The 22,842-nt window shown below is 36.8% G+C and overlaps 1 protein-coding gene across 3 annotated transcripts in view; it reads right to left on the bottom strand.

The window, feature by feature from the left end:
• The window catches only part of PRIM2 (DNA primase subunit 2), a 104,842-nt gene that overhangs the window by 69,868 nt on the left and 12,132 nt on the right, over window positions 1-22,842 (bottom strand). For all 3 annotated transcript variants that reach the window (XM_065632146.1, XM_065632147.1, XM_065632148.1), the window contains exons 6-7: window positions 10,773-10,868; window positions 9,771-9,908 (exon numbers count right to left, since the gene is read on the bottom strand). In XM_065632146.1, the coding sequence (XP_065488218.1) occupies window positions 9,771-9,908; window positions 10,773-10,868 (234 nt within the window). The remainder of the gene's footprint in view (window positions 1-9,770; window positions 9,909-10,772; window positions 10,869-22,842) is intronic.

The following is a 22,842-nucleotide window of genomic DNA, read 5'->3' as shown; positions in this document are numbered from 1 at the left end:
TTTGTTCAAGACTACAGATAATTTAAATTAAACATCAATCCTTACAAATGGAAATATACTAGTATTTACATAAAAAGGAATCTGTTTACATATATACAGAAAATAAATTTATAGCTAAAAATATCTCACAAGCTACATGTAAATTGAAACTGTGTATCTTCATTGGTCTGTTTTCCCTGATACTTCATCTTAGTTTCTGCCTTTCTACAGCTCAGATACTAAACAGCTAATTCAGTGTCCTTTCAAAATCTAAAAAACACACACAAGCTTTTACAAAATTTCACTTATGCCTGGAGACCGTCCTGTGACCCTGGATGTTGAATAAATCCATCACTGCCTTTCAAAATCCATTTTTACTACAAAACATTTACATCACAGTACTTTTGTGCCTCCTCCCTCAGACAGATGAGGCATCAACAGACAGATGAGATTATACAAAACATTTGTGTATATACTTAAAATTGACCCAATACCAAAAGTACATAACCCATGTAGAATCCATGGAAAAGACTTCTCTTGGTTTTCTGTTTCATAGTAATAGAGGATCCAAGGAATAACAAGAACCAGCCCAGGTAAGACCATACAGACATACCTACTAATTTAAGAGATTATTGCTCCTAGACCACCTCCTCACATACCTCAAGAGAAAAGAAAGCCACTGCAGATAAAAAAAAATTTCTGTTCGTAGCAATGTCAAAGTGCTCCACGTGAAGTTACTGTCATCTTTCAGGACTCCAGCGCTTAGAAGTCCAAGCAGGCTTGAAACCCTGACAGATCAAGGTAGACCCGTAAAGGTGGAACACAGCAGCATGGAGGCATCTCTTAAGGAAAGCTAACACCGTAATGTTGCACACCCAGCTTTTGATTTATACCTTTCTTAAAGCTGAACAGATTGCATGAGATAACTGGATATGAAGATACAACATAGTATACCTCTCACGTCAATGCAAGGCTAGACTCCTCAATAAGTAATGTAGAATTAACTAGAAAGTCTGCTCCCTAGCGAGAGGTAGCTTGCATCAGTGGGTCAGTACTTCCTTGCAGGTCACTAATTTGAAAATCTAGAAAAAAATAACAGAGGTGAACTATAAAATAACCAGAGATAATTCAGCAGCAAGTTAAAAAAAAAAATCCGGCCAACCAAAAAAAAACCAACAACTTTCAAAATCCATGTCAGGTAGCCAAGAGAAACTTAACAAGGAAACAACTAAAAACATCAGCTGAGCATGACACTGATTAACCAACTTAAAAAATGGATCCCTGCACTCAAAGTGTTCAGGGATAAAGCAGTGCCCTCCTCAGGCAGGTGAGCTGCGGGCCAGCAGGAGGACAGCAAGCAATGCTGCAGTAGGAGCACAGGCGATGCAGAGGCACCTGATGCTCTCCTGGAGACAAGTCATCATTCAAATACGGATCTGCTTCTTCACAACCCAGAGCTGCCAAAGGAAACCGCAGCTGGGAAAGGGAATGGGCCAGGGAGGGTGTGCCACAACACTACCAGAGCCAGGTTTAACCAACCTAGCCCTATGTTTACAGCCTAACTAAATCGCGCTTCTAGTATTTCAGGAAGACAACATTGCAGTGATTTCAGTGACACACATAAGACATGTGTGTGTTTTTATTGTAAAAATTCTGTTCAACTATACTGCATCTGAAACATACCCTGCCTTCTTATTATCAGGAAAAAAATATGACAAATAGTCTTCATTTACAAGAACTATAATAAAAAAAGTTCCCTTCCTCTCTAGCATAAATATGCAGATTAGCAATTAATTGCAGAAGAAACACATTAACAGATGAACTTCCCTTTGAGAAATTGCAGTAAACTGGAAAGTCATACAATGAGACCACCCAGAAATCAGCTGCAGCAACACCGACAGTGACTACCATGTCTAAAAATACTTCATCTGTATTTGAACCAGTTTCAAGATAAATACTCAATAAGTTAAAAAGCATATTGCTACAGTTTTTCTTAAAAGAGTTCAAAACACTTGAGTTATGTAATCAATAAAATTAGTGTGTTTTTTTTAATTAGTCTTACAGCAGGATTTCTTTTAAATATGTCTTGGCAAAGGCATTTCTGAAACGAGACTTGTACATACTTTATTCTTACACTTGCTGCTTAAGGAAGTACTCCAACCTCTATAAAGATTCTATACATTAATTAACCAAGCATCACCTGATATGACTATCAGTAATTCAATGTATTTCATATCTGACTTTGAGCTACTGACAGTTGTTTCCCATTTTTCGTTCTGATTGAAAAAAGGATTTAAGATTTGGTCCTTCCCCAATAGTCAGGCAATCTTTATCATTTGTAGGAATGGCAAAAACATGTTAATATCACATACATGATGTACATTCACTGGCTTAGCATATTGTAAAACTTTACTGAGGAGACAGCCACTCTCTGGATTTCACAGAGAAATGAATGAAAAAATCATGTAATTGGAAAGGTGGTCATCACAATTTTTAGTGATTCAACCTACTTCTTTTTGTCTGCTCCCTAAACTTGCATTAAATATTTTAAACATATCCTCTTCCTATCCTTCCACATTCCATATTTTTCACAGCCTTTTTTTGCTGTTAATCCAAATTGTTGATTCGAACTGTAATCATAACTTAAGATATTACAGCTTAATTTAGGTCTAAAAATAACTTGCATGACTCCAGTTCTGGAATGCTTAATCTGACACTCACTGCTGACACACTCACCCATTGCTACTGATTTCATTGTGGCTACTCACAACAGCAAGTCCTATGAGTATCTGTATATGATGTGCTATAAAATATTATTTATTTATAAACAAGGTGCAATTTTTTTTATATCTGTAGAGTAGATTTATAAAAATGTGCAACATGCTTGCCAGAATTTAACATCTAAACAAGGATCATGAGAAGCAAGGGTTACAAACAATGAAACACAGATAATGAAAAATCATTATGGTGAATGCAGGTGCCTTTACTCTTGCATTGTTTGTGCTTTTTCCGTCACATCAAATTTTTTAGGACTACACTGCAAAGTTTTCAAGTTCCTCTCCTCTTTACTTCCAAAACAGCTTTTAGAAAGGGAGCAAAGCAAGAAAAGAATCACTTTGAAAAACAAATGCAAAGGCAGGCACTCTAAAGTGTAATGAAGAAACTGGGGAGGGAGCCCCCCAAAGCCCCTCATAAGAGAGATGTTAATAGCCAACAATGGGACAATTAAAGGGTCATGGCAAAAAGAAGGTCCACAAAGAGTCCAATGGGTCTCCCCGTCTTGCAGGTAACCATTCCCCAGACAGGCTTGAGCCCTCTCTGACACACAAACACACACTCAAAGTCACTTCACTTGATTTCACTTCTCCCACTCAAAATAGCACCATTTTATTCAGTAGACCAGTGCCTTGGACAATGACCTCACAATCTAATATTACTCAGCAATGAAGATCAGCTGCTTCCCTGCAAAACTATCACAGCAAAGTTTCATCTGAGATACTCAGAGGACAAAGTCACCGTAATCATGTTTTACCCTGCACTGCCAAAGTTATTACCTTACTAACCTTGTATGCACATATTACAAAAATCATCCATTTATGTTACAGTGAATTACTTTAAGTTAACACTGGGAACACAGCACCTGAAATGAATTTCAAGTGACAAGACCATCATCAATCATAGTTTCTCAACATTAATGCCACTACATAAAGCCTTCTGCTTCACTGCTTGAAAAAGCAGGTGTTCTAGGAAGAAAATGCTTTGCAGGTAGCGCCATGTATACTGATACTTTTCCCAAATTAGCAGGCTCTTTGAACATATAACATAAATCAACCAAAATAGCATATTTGACTAATATTTAATTTTAAAAGAGAAATCATTACAAATATTAGTAAAGCTACAAGCAACTCACTCAATCCCCATTTCTAACAATTTTGAAGATTACATCCAAAATATGGAAAGGAATAAACAAAAAAAAAAAATCCATAAAAATTAGAAAACACCAGTGAGGTCTTCCTTTTGTGCTAAGTCCTCAAACCCAAACAATTTGATTTGTAGACATTTTATCAGTTTATGCAAGATCATACTGCAAAGTAAAAAAGTGTAGGCATTAAATTAACAGGAAACACATGCTATCATAATTATACATATTAACATTGGAATCTTGATTTCTTATGGTACCAGTTTGTGTTATTTTCAGTTACTATTATTATTTGCAGACAGATCTGATATGATGTTCTAACAAAGTATTTTCACAAAAGCAACTTTTTGCAGTAAAGGTATAACACAAAGACCAGACAAGTTATTACCTTGATTACTACACTCAAGATGGGGGAAAAGGGGGCTGGACTTAAATACAAGCATGACAAATCTACTGAAAAACCACCATTAGACTATGAATGGAAAGTTCAATTATGCTATAAACCATAATTACAAGTCTTTGTAAAATAAGCTCTTCAGATCCACAATAAAGGCCAAAAATTCAAAGAATAGCCAAGGTTAACCCACTGCAACCTAAGGGCCAAACTCCCACCCAGATGCACACCCACTCCCCCTGCTCAACACAACAGGGGGAAACAGGATGAGATGGCTCATGGGTTGTGATAAGGACAGGGAGATTACTTACCAATTACACGGCAGGCAAAACAAACTCAACTTGGGGAAAATTATTTTAATTGACAGTAAATTACATCAGACTCAGGTAGTGAGAAACGGAGGAAAAATCCAAAATGACACCTTTCCTTCCCTTTCTCCCAAGCAGAACTTTACTCCTTCAACTCCAGACTCCTCCACTTCCCCCCCGCACAGCACAGGGGGCAGGGGCAGATATGGTTGGTCCGACTCACCCACATATTTCACGCAGAATCACAGAATGTTAGGGATTGGAAGGGACCTCAAAAGATCATCTAGTCCAATCCCCCCGCCAGAGCAGGAACACCCAGATGAGGTTACACAGGAAGGCATCCAGGTGGGTTTTGAATGTCTCCAGAGAAGGAGAATCCACAACCTCCCTGGGCAGCCTGTTGCAGTGTTCTGTTACCCTCACTGAGAAGTTTCTTCTCAAATTGAAATGCAACCTCCTGTGTTCCAGTTTATACCCATTGCCCCTTGTCTTATCATTGGTTGTCACCAAGAAGAGCCTGGCTCCATCCTTGTGACACTCATCCTTTATGTATTTATAAACATTGATGAGGTCACCCCTCAATCTCCTCTTCTCCAAACTAAAGAGCCCCAGCTCCCTCAGCCTTTCCTCATAAGGGAGATGCTCCACTCCCTTCATCATCTTTGTGGCCCTGCGCTGGACTCTCTCCAGCAGTTCTCTGTCCTTCTTGAACTGAGGGGCCCAGAACTGGACACAATATTCCAGATGAGGTCTCACCAGGGCAGATTAGAGGGGAAGGAGAACCTCTCTCGACCTACTAACCACCCCCCTTCTAATACACCCCAGGATGCCATTGGCCTTCTTGGCCACAAGGGCACAGTGCTGGCTCATGGTCATCCTGCTGTCCACCAGGACCCCCAGGTCCCTTTCCCCGACACCGCTCTCTAATGGACCTGCTCTGGCATGGTCTCTCCCCATGGGCTGCAGAACTTCAGGAAAAAAAAATTGCTTCAGTGTGGGCTCTCCACAGGCTGCAGTTCCTTCAGGAACTCTCTACCTGCTCCAGCGTGGGGCCCTCATGGGTGCTATGAAAACCTACCTCAGTGCAAGAGAAGTAGTTAAAAAAAACCTAAATGCATGCTCGTAAATTACATCACTTCTGGCGATCAGACATCACAGGGAAGCTCACACTGAACACCGCAACACTTTCAGCAGGTGGGAGACATTGTCCACCCCTACGGCCACTGCAGCTGACCACACAGGGCGAGAACTGTGGAAGTCAACTGAACAGGAGTTTGCGTTGGGCAGCAAACAAGTCAGACAACTGCTAGCATAATATTAAGTCATTTTCTCAATTATTTGAGGACACTGCTCCTAAAAGCAAGTCCCAGCCAATGATCCGGCAGCATCTTCTCTCTTTCCCTGTTTTGTCCCATTTCAGATTTCTCTGAAGCAATCCTCTTTTGCGTGGTACCCAGTATAACACAGCTCTGATATGGGTCTGAACCGCCACACTAAACCAAATCTTCTGATTTCAAGAAATCAAAACTTAAAACAATTATCATCAATAAAGGAGATCTAATAACAACAAGAATTTCACAGCCTAAGTTCACTACATGGCTATAACTGAAATTACCAAAACGCAGCATAGCATTACTGCAGAAATGTTTGTGTATTAGTGTAAACACTGTGAAACACTTATGAATAAAATATAATGTAATTTGAATTAATAAAAGTTTGCTTTAAGTTATAAAACCATTGTAGAGCTACTATTACAACTTACATGAGCTACGGAAAATGTGATTCTGTGATTCTATGATTTCTACAGTTTAATAATCGTTAGTGACACAAAGGAAATTTTTTACTGTCGAATGGGTCAGACAGGGAAAGAAGGTCCTCGCAGTATTGATTTTGCACATAAAATGAACTTCTTCAGTTGCATTTGAAATTGCCAAGAAGGCTTGAATAGTATTAACTCCCCCTATTATTGAGCCTCAAAGAATAGCAACATAGTCGAGATGTCAAACATTTTTAGAGGATGAAGCAAAACACGTGACTTTTCTGTGGGCTTGACTAGTAAGCAACTAAAGCATAAGTCTGATTAAACTGAATTTGTGCCAGTGTCAACATAAAACATTTTTTAAGAGTCACTACTATTAATTATTTACTGTGCTCTCAAAGCTCAGTATCAACACAATTCACTCTCGTTATATCCCTCCTCTATAAGCCCAACTAGAATCACGCTGTAATGCAGGACGGTGGCACCTCAAGCCTGCAACGTAGTGAGCAACATAGCAAGGCTGGGCAACCACCCAAATTATTCCATGCTTTAGAGGCCTAGGAACAGTATCGTTGGCACAAGCACACTCCCATGAAGTGTAACAGCTTCCGAGCACCTTGGAAAAGACAGGACAGGCCTTCACCAGGAAATCATTCCTGTGCAGGGATAACTCCTTCCAAAAACCTGGGCTTGGAGTAGCACCAAACAACCTCCAAGAGGCAAAACATGCATCACAGCACAAATAATCAATAACCTCACACTTGAAAAACTATGCTGCTTTAACATTGAAGAATTGAGGCATTAATTAGAGCCATAAGAAAGATTCCTCAAAACTACACGCCTGAAAGATCGTCTTTCCACTGTCTATATTCAGGTATTATATATTTTGCCCCTTAGAAGCTTAAAACAGGCTGTCAAAACCAGAAGTACTGACCAAAGTCAAACTACCCCATAAGAAAGTACAAGTATTTAGCCTAATTTTATGGTCCTGTGAAGATACAAACCCCTTCTTTAGAAATAGCATTCATGCCTATTTTGGATTATCACACCATTAAGATCTTTAATTCTACAATTCTAATAAAACAAGGATTGCCCATTAGAAACTGCTGAGAATGAAGCGTAAATAGCCAGATGCTGCAAAAACACTGAAACATACTCCCAAAAGCACATATAAGTAATGCTTACCAAAGTGGTAATGTTATCAAATACATTCATTAAAAGACAAATTAAATAACAAATCAGTGATGCTGTTTAAGGCTCTATTACTTCTTAATTAAGTTTGGTCATGATGCACAACTGTGCAAAGTCATGAAGATCTCTATACTATCATAGTGCCTGAGGCTGAGCACATTTCCCAATTGATTTCTCCTTTGCAGCAGACACACACAAACATCCATGTGCTGTAAAAGCATTACCAAGCAATACTAAAGCAGCTGTACCTGCAGAACTTAAGCCTAGACCAAATAGTATTTCAACAACTACTTTCCACAAACAATCCTGGAAGTGTGCCATTGTGTCATAAGAGGTAATTCACTAAAGATTAACCTCCTAATCTGTAAATTGCAGAACAGCAACTGTTACCATCTTTACACTTTCAGAAGATTCTTTACGTACAGTCCTTTCACTAAAAGTGTATTCTTATAGTTTCACTGAAATGTAATTGATGATAACAGTTTTGTTCCAGTGAAAACTACACTCATTATCCTACTTCCAAGAGTCACACTCCAGTTATGACTCTGTTTAGTGCAAGAGAATAACGTTAGATTGATCTCTGCAGAACATGCTGGATTTTTGGTCTTCATTTCCAAAAGATTCAATTTAATAATATTCTCAATTTAATAATCTCTCAGCAGTGTACTGTGCACAATTTATTAAAGGTGGCTTTGCAGACTAAATTAGTCATCAAAACCCCATAACTTCAATTAGGAACTTTGGAATAGGACAGAAATTACTAATCTTCTTTTATTCCTTACTATGAAAATATGCAGAACTTCAATAAACAAAGTGTATGTATTAAGACTAAAAACTAAAGCAAACCTGAAATACTGCACTAACTTAAAACCTAGAAATTCTACAGAAGATGGTTTTCCAAGTTCATGAGAGTGTTAAAATTTCTAAATCTTTATTACAGAGGATAACATAAAGAAGTACTTTTCTATTATCAAGCAACTGTTGGCTTTAACAAAGTAATCTGGGTTAAATGAATTATATACAAGATAGCATATGTTTGTAAGAAAAAGCTGCAGATTTCTCCTCAAACTGACAAGTCAGGTGGCCTATTCATTACTGTTCTAGTCTATTGTTTTTCAGATGTCTCCTCAGCTACTCAAACAACAGGCAAGTTCCAGAAGTCCATGGAGCTTCTCAAAAGCATTTAAGTAGATGCAGATAACCCAGGTCCTTAGCCACATTTCTATAGAACACATTCATTGCTTTTAAATCCCACACACGTGTTATCAGCTTCCAGCAAGAACATTAAGCATCAACTGAAATAAGCATGTCTCTAGTTGCAGTTGTGTCAAAGAGTTCTAATGGAAATGTTTACATAAGAGTATCATGGTTTTTACTGCAGTCACTACAGACTCCAGTTGTATTCAAAATTAACAAAATAGAAAATTTGCATACTGGCAGCTTCTTAAAGGAACTAATTTTTACTTCATACTGTTTACTAAACACTCATAGTCAACCTTGATATCAATGTGACATAGCAACATAAGGCTTTGAAAACATTTTTAAAAATAAATCCAAACTGCCTTCATTTATTCAACACCATATTTTCTAGGACTCAAATGCTAAGCAACATACATGATCACCTACTTTTAAACTCTGAAGAATCTAATATTGTAAAACTAGTAATTCCCAAATTGATCACCAAATTACTAACAGAAGAACATTCATATACAGTATTTACCATAGGTGTCCTAACTAGATTTGATACCTCAAACACTCATACAATGAAGATTTTATTTTTACTTGACATGTTTTGACTTATCCTCATTTCAGAACTCACTAACAAAAGAAAAAAAGAATACAACTCACTATTTTCCTCGTTTAAAAAAAAAGTTGCAAAATGTGTGAGAAAAGATTGATATGAAGAAAAACAGCTATCTGTATGAGGCTAATATTTTGAATAAAAAGTCACATTACTGTCTACATGGGAAACAATTTTAAAATCCTCTAGGACAAATTGCTTTACAATGCACATCACATAATAAATTTCATGTAAAAAAAAAAAAATCAATGAACTCTCAGCTCATAATGAACTTTTTTTTAGTCATGTCAGCACTTTTGATAGGGTTTCTGGTATTCTCCAAGATGGAAGCAGATAAATTTAAAAATCCAAAAGGTTACTGTCCAAGCGTGTCACTAAACAATGCAATAAAAGTTCTAAAAATCAGACTTCAAACTTACCGCCAATGCTTTAGATAACTTTGCTCTATAGTTATTCAAAACAATCGCAACGATGTCCTTAAATGGCACATACGCAAAGCCATCTTTAATAAACACTCTTCTTGCTCTAAATAGATCCACAGCATCTGCAAGTCCAACCTGAAATAGAAGAAAAACCCACACCATGAAATAGCAAAATAAGGCAGTAACAACGTTTACAACCCTAAGATTCAAAATGGACCAGTAAAGCTTTAAGTCATTCTCTATCTTTTAACAAAGCTCTATGCAGGCAAAACAAAGATTTTGAAATTAAATGTTGACTTTGGAATAGCCAATCATTATTTTGGTGAAAATGCATTGTTTACTTATAGAAAGTCATACAACCAGGCAAAATAAGCTACTTTAAAGCTTGCATCTATGGTTATTAGCCCAATTATGTAGCTTTGCATCCCTTACTGATTTCATATTTGAAAATGGACTTCTGTTGGCCTTCTGTTTCAGACATCCTGAAATATTTAATTAATGTCAGCTATATATAAAAGGTCTTGGAAACACATCTGGAACCCAACCAACTTTGCTCCAAAGAAGAATCAGTGGGTTACATTAGATAGTTCTTTTCTCTCCCCTTGCTCTCTTGCAAGAAGTATTTCAGACTAATACAATCAGCCCCAACCTAGTTTCAGCAACAGATGTTTGACAGTGTCTCTATCCTGAACAGTCTGTCAGCCAGAAGAGTTACATCATTTGTCTGGGAAACGTTAAAACTGTTTTTGTAGCAAAAAACAAAGGATGTCAAAAGAGGACAGAAGACATTAATGGTAGTTTAAATCTCCCTTTGTTCTCCCAGTCCATCCCTCTACCCTTATACTGACATGAAGAAGAGGAACTCTCATAAGTCACAGTTAATTTAGATACTTTGATTAATGGTTAGCAAGAGTACTATGTAAACTTAAAATTAATAACTCTAAGTTTAACTGAAAGAGAATAAATGTAAATATGTGGAACTTCCCAATTTCTACTTACCTTATAGAACATTTGTTCTTTTACTTTAGACATAGTGACGCCAGGGGTTGATGTAGCCAGTTCACTTGCCAATTCATTTTTCAGGTCTTCACTAATCTAAAATTAAGAGCTTGTTTTAAAACTGCTGAAATACTTTAGAATAAGGTGCTTTTTTAATTAACATGAGCTAAAAGATTAAATAATCTGTAAATATATCATCACTTCAGTTGACAAGGGAAAATTAATTACATATTCAGCAAGTGATCACTAATAACTAATCAGAAACGAGCAAAACACTAGTGACAAATAGTGTTAAATAACCTCCCTTCTGAAGCAGTAGTGCAGATTTTAAATATAATAATTCCAAACACTAACACAAGAACTATAAACCAGACTTTTTAAAAGTCAACCTCTTCAAAACAACTTGTGACAATCTCTGCTCATATCTAGATTTACTGTACGCATTAAAACAAAGCACGGTGACTCAATGGCAGTTAGTAAGGACTTAAGCAACTCTGTCAGAATTTTAACAAAAACATCAGTTTCAGCTCAGTTTTCAAACCACGCTTTAAAAAAACAAGATGTATGATCTCATATCCATAGACTGATCTCTCTCGCCTTTTTTTCAGGAGTAAGAACAATGGTATACTTATTGTTCTCTAAATGTTAATGCTTTCCCAGTTCTTGAAACAGGTAAGTTTAGCAGCAATGATCTGATTTAACAACTTCCAAGTATTTAAGCCAAAATTTCTAGCTTGAAAAATCATGGATGATGCTACACTTCCTGATATAAAAACTTAAATACTGTATATACATAAATATATATTATGCTTTTTGACTATCTAATAACACACCAAATACAGCAGAATAGCCACACTAAAAATTAGCACCTTGTATAATAACAAACGATTGCAGAGTTTTATAAAACTGAAAACAATTAAACACCAAATTTGAAATCAAATAGTTCTGCTTTAAATCATAATTAAGCTCAGGCTTTAAAACCTGAAAAAGGTAATCAATAAAAGAAAAACTCTAAATCATAAATAATCCACTCTGATAAAACAGATCATACATGCTGGTAATCCAGCAATTATACCTAATAACTTAACTACATGCAACAAGAGTCTTAAGTACTTGCACAACATGTTCTTGATAAAGTATAACAGAAGCAGTCCCTGACTGGAAGGGATTAAATATTCAGGAACACAGAAAACCTTCCCAAAACATCAATGGACACAGATGTCAAAGTATAACACGTTGTGCGAGACTGCTCTACATCAATAGGAGGTATCCCCCAAGACATGGAGAGGTGTCCCCCAAGACATGGAGAGGTGTCCCCCAAGACATGGAGAGGTGTCCCCCAAGACATGGAGAGGTGATACAAGGCTGTGGTCAGGAGAGCTTTTAGAGACCAGCCAGGATGCAAGCCAAGGCCATCCCAGGCAATAGATACCCAGACTCCAAACACAAGATCAAAAAGGCACTTGGTGTCCCTTCGCCCTTCCTCTCCATGGAAAGGGATGCGCATAAGCGGTTCAGTTTCTTCTCCGAGTGGGGCCAAATATCTAATTTGTTGACTAACACTTCTATGCAGTTAAATGGGCATTTAAATAAAAGTCGTTTACCTTCTTCTCAGTTGAAAAACTGAAAAAAAAAAACAAAACAAAACAAAAACACTTTTCTTGGAAGTCATAGATAGGACTCTTTAATTTCAAACTTGGAGAAGTAACCCAGCAAATCCCCTCTATGAAAGTGATTTGATGGATGCACATGAAATGGCCAAGGCAGCAATGTCTAAAAGGTTTATGGTTACCCTGTCTGCATCTTGATGTAATCTGTAGTACTCTCTCAGGAAAATCAGCCTTAAAAAATAACAAAGCTGCCAGAAAAGCAGAAGCATGTAACTTTGAAGACAGAGTAAATACACAGTGGCATTATATTTCTGCATGTTAAAATCTAATGCTCAGGGAAAAACAGCCTCTAAAGAAAATATTTTTCTTTAACAAAGTGGTTGTATCAAAAACATTACATGGATTCAAGTAAACGATACGAGAAAACACTTTCTATAAAAGACTCTCACTAACAATCTTATTCTTTTCATTCTTTGAAAGATTCCTGCTTTTCAAATGTGAGACCCTGGAACTATATAAAAATTTCACACAGTGCTACCCAAACCCAACTACTTCTTCCAGATGAGGTACTTCTTGTTTAAATAAGTATAAATTTAAAGTCAGCAGATGAGCCTGCAAGCTTTCCTTTCACCTTGTAGAGACCAAAGTTCTAATCTTAATTCCAGAGTAGTCATTTCCATTTTCCAAATTTAACAGTTCTATGCTTTCTCAGTAGAAACTGCTTAAGAGAGCCCAGTCTACCATGTCATTCCAAACTCTGTGAAACTACCTTTGAATAAAAACAGTACAACATATTGTACAGCTATAGGGGTTACAATTGCAGTAGTTCTTCTACGATATCTCTGTTGTTGGGTTTTGTTTGTTGTTGGTTTGGGTTGTTTGGGGTTTTTGTTTGTTGTTTGTTGGGGGTTTTTTGTGGGTTTGTTTTGGGTTTTTTGATGGTTTTTTGTTTTGTTTTGTTTTTTTTTTTTTTTTTTTTTTTTACACAGAAAGCCATTAAAACAGTCCAGTGACTGTTTTATAGACAGGCGTGCAATATTGGGGGGAGAATGCGAAGTAAAGGCAAGGATTCCTTGCTTATTTGTTTTTGGAAAAACAATTATTTTGTTTTCATCAACAAAACCATTTTATTCAGTATTATATTTAATTTCAAGGGGTTTTTATCTTTTAATATATACACATAAAATAATTATCCTGACTCCAACTTCACAATCTGTCTAGATCCTTCTTTATTAGCAATTCGACCATGTCAGTCTTCTACAGATATTAAGATTTTTAGATTTTCTTGCATCTCACTAGCAAAAAACTTATCACTGTTGGGGTAAAAGTGATGCTAGTAAAACCTCCAGAAAAATAGGTTAATGGGCCACAAATAAAGATTTGGATAAGACTGCGGACAGTGTTACTGAAAATACAGTTTAATCAGAAATTGTATTTTTTAAATAAACATAAATATTATTGCAAAACAATATTTATCATATAAATAAACAATATTTACAAAGCTGTTAAATAATTTACTTTTTACAGCCTCAAGTATCTCATAGGTTAGCCAAACCTTCAGCAGCCCTACAAACACTTTGCTCCTTGCCTTTTCACCAAATTCCCATTGCCTTCATGTTTCCAGCTAATGGAGAGAAGAAGAAGAAACAAAGATATCCCCAGCCCCTCATGAAAGCTGGGAGACAACTCCAGAATGCGTTTAAAAATAAAACTTCCTTCCCTAAGGACTGGAACTTTAAAAATAACCTTGCATTGGCATTAGGGATTTCACTGTTTTCACATAAAAATCACAGAATAGTTTGAGTTGGAAGGGACCTTCAAAGCCCATTAGTCCAACCCCCCTGCCATGAGCAGGGCCATCTTCAACTAGATCAGGTTGCTCAGAGCCCCATCCAACCCAGCCTTGAATGTTTCCAGGGATGGGGCATCTACCACCTCTCTGAGCAACTTGTGCCAGTGTTTCACCACCCTCATTGTAAAAAATGTCTTCCTCATGTCTAGCCTGAATCTCCCCTCTTTTAGTTCAAAATCATTACTCCTTGTCCTGTCCCAACAGGCCCCACTAAAAAGCCTGTCCCCATCTTAAAAGCCCCTTTTAAGTACTGAAATTGATTGAAGATGGAATGCAACAGAAATAAACTCCTTATAGTCTAAATTCGGACTCAAGCTTTCAGTTAGGTCATGCCTGTACCTCTGTATACAAAGCATCATGAAACATTATCCCAGTTTTTCCTGGTTCATGGAAGCTGTAAAATATTTTTTTTTCTTTTAACAAGAACACTACAGGTTGTACATTTAATAATTTTGTCTCTAAAATAGCACCTGCAAGAACACATTCTGGTAATCATTAAAAATTAGACAATTAAATACAGCTTTTAGCATTCTAATTAAGATTGGAAAGATAAACAGACTGCTTAACTTTTGACAGCACTCGCTGTTCACCGGATAAAATACTGTGATACTCAAATGATTTAAAAAAAAAATACAACAGAATTCTTCTGAGGGTGTCATCTGGTGCTTATCTGACCCTCCGCACTGAACTGATTCAACTTTTTACTCCACAGAGAACAATTCACTAGTTTTGCCTCATTAGTTTGTTGCCAACAGATGCTGCATCCAAGGCACAAGAAAAGACCAATAACACCAGGAAAAGGCTCTTCCCTTTCCAGTGACAGTGGATCACATATCGTAGCTTGAAACAATTCAACATCTCATCATACATTTTCAAGACTTAGAAAAATTAGAAAAATGAAGACATGAAAAGGGAAGGCATGAGAGGAAAGGAAGGAAGCAAGGATTTGGGACAAGTTGCACTATTTCTAGTTTTCTTGCTTCCTATACACAGTTTACTCATTGATTTTAATCACAGAATTGTCCTGGAAACACAAAGACACATAAATTTAGATTAAAATATGAATAATTTAATACATAAGGCTTGGTTAAACAAACACTGGCAAAGAGGCAGTCCAAAAACTCCAAAATAAATCGGACATCCCTAGTCTGTTCTAATGAAGATATAAAGATGCATGCACACATTATACTACTATACATTCACAGCTACTTAATTTTGTAGTTTCTGTGTCTCCCAGTAAGGAACACGAACTCCTTGCATGAGTCCTTTCCTTTTCCAAGACTCAGCTTCAGGTATTTACAGACACACATCACTGGTGTCCTTAGAAAGTGAACTTTCTAAAACTTGCTTTTAGTCACTGATCAGCTGGTACTCAAAAGGCACAACACGATTCTGAAAAAAGAGATGGCATCAGTCTCTCAATACTGCACTGTATTGCAATTTTAAGTGTCAAAGAGACAAAACAATCATTTCTTAGTCAATCTTCCCCATCTCCACAAAGCACAGTACAAACTAAGCTACAACTAGAATATTAACCTAGACACCACTAAATTTAAGAATATAAGGTGTATTCAGCTGGTTAATTAATATTAGCTTGATTAGGAAAGAACATCATTCCCAGCTGTCCTACAAATTAAGAGCATGAAGAGCCTCAAAAAAAGAAACCCCAAAAAATCCAAGCAAACAAACAAAACCATGACACACAACATTCCACGTACCCACAAATCTGTTGTTCACAAATCTGATTATAACATTTCTTAAGACATAAAGTCCATTTTGGCTAGACACAAACTGAATTAAGAAAAAAAAAAAGTGTATTTCCCACGGTAATACAACTTAGTATTTTAGCTCAAGTTGCTGGCATCCCCGAAAATATAAAGGGCTGCACTTGGAATTATTATGTATTCTTATCCATCGACTGAAATGTTATTTGGACTTCTTCTCAGCAGTGGGCACAGAAAGGACATTTTATGGATCCTCCTCAACTACGCAGCTAATTCGTGATTCCCACAACCACAGAGTCCAGTTTCCTAGATTCCTGACAAACATTTCCCTACATCCATGAAAAGGGAAGCTGAACAAAAAAAATACTACAGATTATTCTAGAAACGTCACCACATACATATTAGAGTCACACATGACTGAAGAGCTAACAGAACACCCTTATGAGAAATACAGCAACAAGTTTTCTTCTATTTACAAATCAGGATGCCAACATCAGGCTCAATTTTATGGAGACTTGTTAACAAATGTTTCTATAGATTCAATCATAGGATTAGCAGGGAAGAGTATTTCAGTGTTTACAGACCATTTTATGAAGTTTACGTCCAAAACAGCAGCTAGTAAATTCTACTTGCAGTGTAATTACATCCTGCACAAACTATCTTGTCAGCTTTTACACTGCTGTGCTAAGGAACAATATAAACATTTCCAAAGGTACTGCATTCACTGCTATGTGAAAAATAAACTCATTTTGAAGACATTCTTAACCTCAACCACTACAAAAGAACACCTCAACTATCCAAAGAATTTATTTTCTTCTTGAATAACATATGTATATAATTTTTTAAAAATACACTATTGATTTCCCAATTTCCTCCTCCCTTATGCCCCAAATGAATGTCTAAAATATTTATAGAAAAAGAGGGCATTTGTTGACGTCATTCTTGTTGTCTATACTAAGTTTCTTCCAGGAATCCAAAATTCCCAATTGCTAAGAACTGAAGATCTACAAGGATCAGGTTAGGAATTGCTATTCTTTCATCATTTCCAAGCCATTAACGGCAGTCAAGTGTCAGCTGGCCAACCACTCAGTGCTAAAGTGTATTATCATCCCTGTAGTGTGGGTTCCCTTCCCTCCTTTTCTGCCATAAGCTGAAGAACATGGTATAGGAAATACTTGTTCTCCACTACCTTTCTGGTACAGCTGCCAGTTATTATTATTTTAGAAATCCAGATCTACAACAAAACATCTGCCTCAGGATTCAAACTGTATTCTGAATGTTATCTGGTTGTTTTCAGCTAGATGAAGAGAAAGAATGCTTTTATTCATCACCTCATTTTTATTGCTGCCTTTTTTGCACTTTTTATTTCAAAGCACGTAACTATATCAAAGCAGGATGACGGTGCACTTCAAGCTAGAAGAACGTGTACAGTAGCCAGTACAGAAGGATTCAACCTTACAGTGGGCTCCAAAGGTCCTATTTAACTCAAACGATGAACCGCAGAAAGCTATTCAGTAAGAATCATAGTGCTCTAGTGCACTAAAGGGTGGCATAAGTGACTGTACAGCCTGCGGTTTGGTTTGACTTCAGTTTCACAAGTCAACGTTAAGCAATAAAAGCTTTCCTCTAAGGGTCCATTTCTATTTCTGCAGATTGTCAGCATCTGCTTCTAATCAAACCGAGATGATTACCAAATTAAAACTTTTAATTCACCTTTTGCATCATCTACAAACTGTTGTTCATGATGTTTATGAAGGTGAAAAGGGACATCCCCCATAGCCATGTATTCTTCAATCACATTTATTACTTAATTCCACAATTTTATAGAACATCACCAACACCATATGTGCAAGAAAATACATGCGACTAGAATTATTGCGGCAAAATGCTAGTTTTCTGCATGACTAATAACGGAGTCTTGCTTACAGTTCAATCCATTAGAGAAGGGTAAATAAAGACCCCTCCCTATCCATCCTGTCAGTGCACAAAAAGATGGTAAATGTGTATTGTCCCTCCTTCCAACCAACATTTCTCCCTCTTAGAACCATGAGATGCATTAGTATTCCCCTGTGAATCAAGCTTTATTTAAAAACTCTGTAAGAGAACACTACATTTTAAGCCTAAATGTTTTAGTCAAATGTCACCCCAATGTTAGCTCAGTAGAACACTCAGGTTGCTTTGCAGCGAACCCAGATATTTTGGGTTGCAGCCAGTGAATAAGACAGCATTGCAAAAGGCATCACTTTGCAAAAGGACCTGCCAGTTGGTCTACCAAATCCTGGGGCTGCAGTGCAATGGTCTAAGGAGAACTACCTACTGGGTAAGCTGGATTCCCACACTGCTGGTACTTCTGAGGAAACAGGTTTCCCCAGGGTTTTCTTCCCCTAACACAAAACTACAGTCAACTACAAGAGGTACCCACAAACCTAGACACCAATGGAGTTTTTTTCGTTTTGTGGAAAAAAAAAGTTTTTAAAATGGAACAATTATGTGACAAAGCCGTCACATGGTTTCACTTAAATCTGTCTTCTGAAACGCAAATGATTAAACTGAGAAATTTATAATTTCTTTTGAAATTAAGTTCTTTAGGATGAGAGTAACCTGTTACATTTTTAAAGTGCTAATGGTATAAATGTTTTGCTGTCTTATTTAAGAAATTCTAGCACTAAAAAAACCCTACTCCTAAGCCTTTCTGCATACAATTTACTTCTATTATGACTATAAGCATGGAGCTAAAAGACAGAATACGTATTTTTAGCTTACTTTGGCAATAAGGCACTATCTCCCACTTAGACATGCATCACTTCCAACCTTTGTTGTCACCTGTAACACGATCATCATTGGTTTTTCAAGCAAAGGGATAAATGTAAGATTCAAGTAGCCGGAAACTAAGATAAAATTCAGAACCATTTCATTCACAAATGCAAACTTCATCCCACGTGGACATAATTACTGTTTTAACTTGGCATAAGTTTCTACACAGTAAAATTAGGCTCCAGACAGTTTCCACTTTTAACAGCTTCTTCCCATCCTGTTTGGGAAAGGAAGAAATATTATTTGATGCTTCTGAAATGCAAAGCCATAAACTCAATTAGAAGAACATTTTTGTTTATACACCTGGTACCAAAAAGGGTAATTACAGTCACGGCCTTCGAGCGGTTAGACATGATATTGAGTATTTTCTTTCATCTGTATCTTTCCATATTAAAGACAAACTACTTCCATCCTCATTAATCCAAATCTGACTTTAGGATCTTCCACACCCAATAAAGGGAGTCATAAAACATTTTTTCAAGAAGCTAAACTACAAATATTTATACAACTGCCCCACTATGGAGATAAATGCTTTTGAAGAAAGCATAATAGTGATATCAGGAAGTCTCTCATAGGAGTGCTCTGATCATAGAAACGGAAATTAAAGAAGTTTAATTTCTACTGCTTACAGCTGCTAAAAAAGTACTTCAACTGCAACATCAAAGAAGAGCTACTGTGGAAAAAAAAAAATGAACTCCACTAATGCATTTTGCTCTTTCCTTTTATTTTGCAGTTCTTATTCTTTCCTCTCACATGCTGGCAGATGCACTACAGAGCATTAGCTCCCCCAGCTGACTATTCCCATCTGCTGTTCCTTCCTCATTACTATGATCCAAAACATTTTATTAAAATAATGTGCTTTATAACAGCATTAAAATAAAATGGTTAATTTTGCAACACTGGTAGTTACCCCAAAAGAAGGCATCTAACCTGGAATTTATTAAAAAAATCTCATAATATTTTGAAATTTCAAGAGGCTTTTCAGAGCTGAAGAAATTCTAAGATCATTCAAACAGGATCTTTTATGCTCTGTGAAGACAAAACAGCAACACAGAAAGATGTATTCCAGAAACATAATACGCTTTGAAGTCTATTTCTTCTGCATATTGCAGAAAGATAACACAGAACAGAAGCACTGAATGGAATCTAAACTCAATTTTGCTTCGCCCTTACACCACAGATATGATAATAACTATCAATTTTCATTTCTTGTGGAAGCAACAAAGGGGAAATACGTCCATTTCAAGGAATTAACAATCTGAAGATAAGATGAAGGAAGGGTCACAGCAAATCGGAGCAGTCAAGATGATGATAAAAAAAAAAATCACTGAAAAATAAATTTAGGATAAAACTTTACATTCTATTCCACTCCACATTCCAGTGTATCGAGTTAAATCCCTGGAAAGGTCCAGCAAATAATGAGCGAATAATAAAACAGTTCCACTGAGTGTCCTATAACCTGGGTACAAAGCCAATTAGAAAAGCCATACGTGGAAGAAATTAACTCAAAAACAGGAGGAGGTATTAAGCCAAGTTCTATGATTATGTAATTTTAAAATAAAATTTAATATTTTAGTTACTAGTTTGTACATTAAAATAGGAGCAGATTACATATTCAAATGCCATGAGACTGCAGAGACTGCAGGGGTTCTGGAGAAAGGGATCAGACAAGACAATCGGGTCTAAAACTGAAGGCTGTATTTCAGCAGAGACATTACAAGGTTCTACAACGAAGCCAGTTCCAACAATTAGAGGGAGAGCTGACTAACCAGGGGCACTGAGAAAAGGAGTTGTGAGACCTTTCTATCTCCAGCTTGGGAGCTGCTATATCACATCGCTATGGGAGGCGGGGGGAAATGCAAAGAATACATTAATATAATCTCCATGTCATCTCAGAATCGGTAATGGTTCAGCTGGAATATTCTGACCAGCTGACACTGCACTTGAAAAAAAGACACTGCCCCATCAAAAAATGGGAAAGAACACCCACAAAAATGATAAACCATTACACACAAAAAAAGGCTAAAAGAAGAAAGAAGGAGAAAGTATAATTAGAACTATCTTGAATGTAGAAGGCATATACACAGAGGAAGAAAACAAAAACAGCTCACCTTTCTCAATTAGTGGATAGAACAAAAAGAAACAGACTTGCATTACTGGAAGGCAGAGTTAGGTTTGACATCAGGAAAAAAGTTATAAGGAAACAAAGCAGCAGAATGATGACCACCACTGTGAGACATGAACGTACAGGTGCCAGGGACTTTGCAAGCAAAGCTGTGTAGTTTTCATGTACAAGGCAAATGAAACAACTGTCATCTACAAAGTGCTACTGAAAGACTTAAACACACAAAAAAGAAATATATAGTGTTTTGAAAATAACAACAGAACATATTGGTCCACATGAACAGAAGAGAGACCGTTAAACAGCTTCCAGAGAAAGTCTGAGCGGGTAAAGTAAAGAAGTTTTCACAAGAAGCAAGTGGAAAGGAATCAGAAGTTCACAGTCTCTTCCAAATCAACACAAGATACATCACAGACCTCCAGAGACCTTCAGCTGCAGATGCTGAAAGGACACATCTGTCCTTTGATGTCTATGAACAAGTGGTACATCTCGGACAGTCAAAATTGTACAAGGCAAAGCAGACAGGAGCCCGAAACTCTCCGATTGAGGGCTTCAAAGGAGATACCTCTGACAGTGACAAGTAGTAAAAGGTGTTCTGAGGGAAAGTACAGCTTTGCCACACTGAATATAAGCTGAGAACATCCAAAAGAGAAAGTAGGAAACACAAAACCAAATCAAAACAAAGAGTTAGCAGCAAAAAAGTATTTGTAACTATCAGGTAAGGCTTGAAATCATAGTAACAGTGAAATCACACATTCATGAAAAAGAAAAAAATTTGAAGAACTGAATCCTGTTGCCCTCACCACAGAAACAGAATGGGTAACTTAAAAGAAAATAACCAAAATATCCACAGCCATCCACAATGAGAAAAGAGAAGCATGACTGAGTAGAGTAGAAACTACTTTCAGTAGAAGAAGAAAAAGCTATAACTGAGAAACACCAGAAGGACCCGAAGTTGAAACTAGGGCAAAGAAAAAGCAAGCATTAGAAATGCTACGTACAGTTAATTTACTGCTGAAGTACTAAATGCAATATTGGCAGGAGACCTCATTACTTGAAAACAGGTGGTGAATTGTTAAGTTTCCTTCAAAATTTAAATCCTGTCAAAAGAAAGATTATGAACACTTTAACAGCATTATCAGCTTCACTGAGTGGACCACGACGTGGAAGAATCTCCTAGAATGTGATAGCAAAATTAGGCTTTGCTTCTGCTGAGATTTGTACACAGGAAGCAGGAATCCAAGATGCTGAGAAGGAAGAGTTACAAATGGTTCCTTTGTCATAGGAGAAGGAGAACTAGACTGCTTTAAGAAACAGGATAGAACAGCAAAATGAGTATGGCAGACGTATTCCAGGAATTAGAAGTTAAAGGCCTCAGAATATGTAGCAGTTGTCTAAAAATTAATTAGATAGAACCTTTCGTATAGGAACTGTAACCCATGAAAAGGCAATGAAGGGCAAAGTTCTGTTCTTTGTCATTTCAGGGAACAGAAGGATTGAGCAATAGCTGAGGAAAAAGTGAAATTCATGGAAAGAAGGAAGTGTTAATAATTACAGAAATTAACACATAAATTCACAAGGACTGAAAAGAAAGATAATTTAGACTTCTGCCAGTAGAGCTTCCTTTTAAGGAAACATTTCTCAAAACACTAATGTACAATAATTGCCATGTTAGTTGCCAATCCAAGGGTCTCCACTTCTAACTACCAAACAAAGCTACGATATTAGTATGATTACATAACATTTGACCCAATTTCTCCTTCAATGCTATAAAGCACAAGTTGGCATATATAAGAAGAAAAAAAAGGAAGTGTAGATAAAACTCTAAAGAGAATACTTTCATGACTTTTCCAAAAGATCTTAAAACAACTGCTGAAAGAAGAAAAATATATTAGAGGTGCCCATTTATATTTCAGAAGCATGCAAAAATCCAGCCTAAGATCTAAGA

This window comes from Caloenas nicobarica, chromosome 3 (assembly GCF_036013445.1).
Source record: "Caloenas nicobarica isolate bCalNic1 chromosome 3, bCalNic1.hap1, whole genome shotgun sequence".
NCBI classification, from domain to species: domain Eukaryota; kingdom Metazoa; phylum Chordata; class Aves; order Columbiformes; family Columbidae; genus Caloenas; species Caloenas nicobarica.
This window is presented reverse-complemented; position numbering and strand designations above follow the sequence as displayed.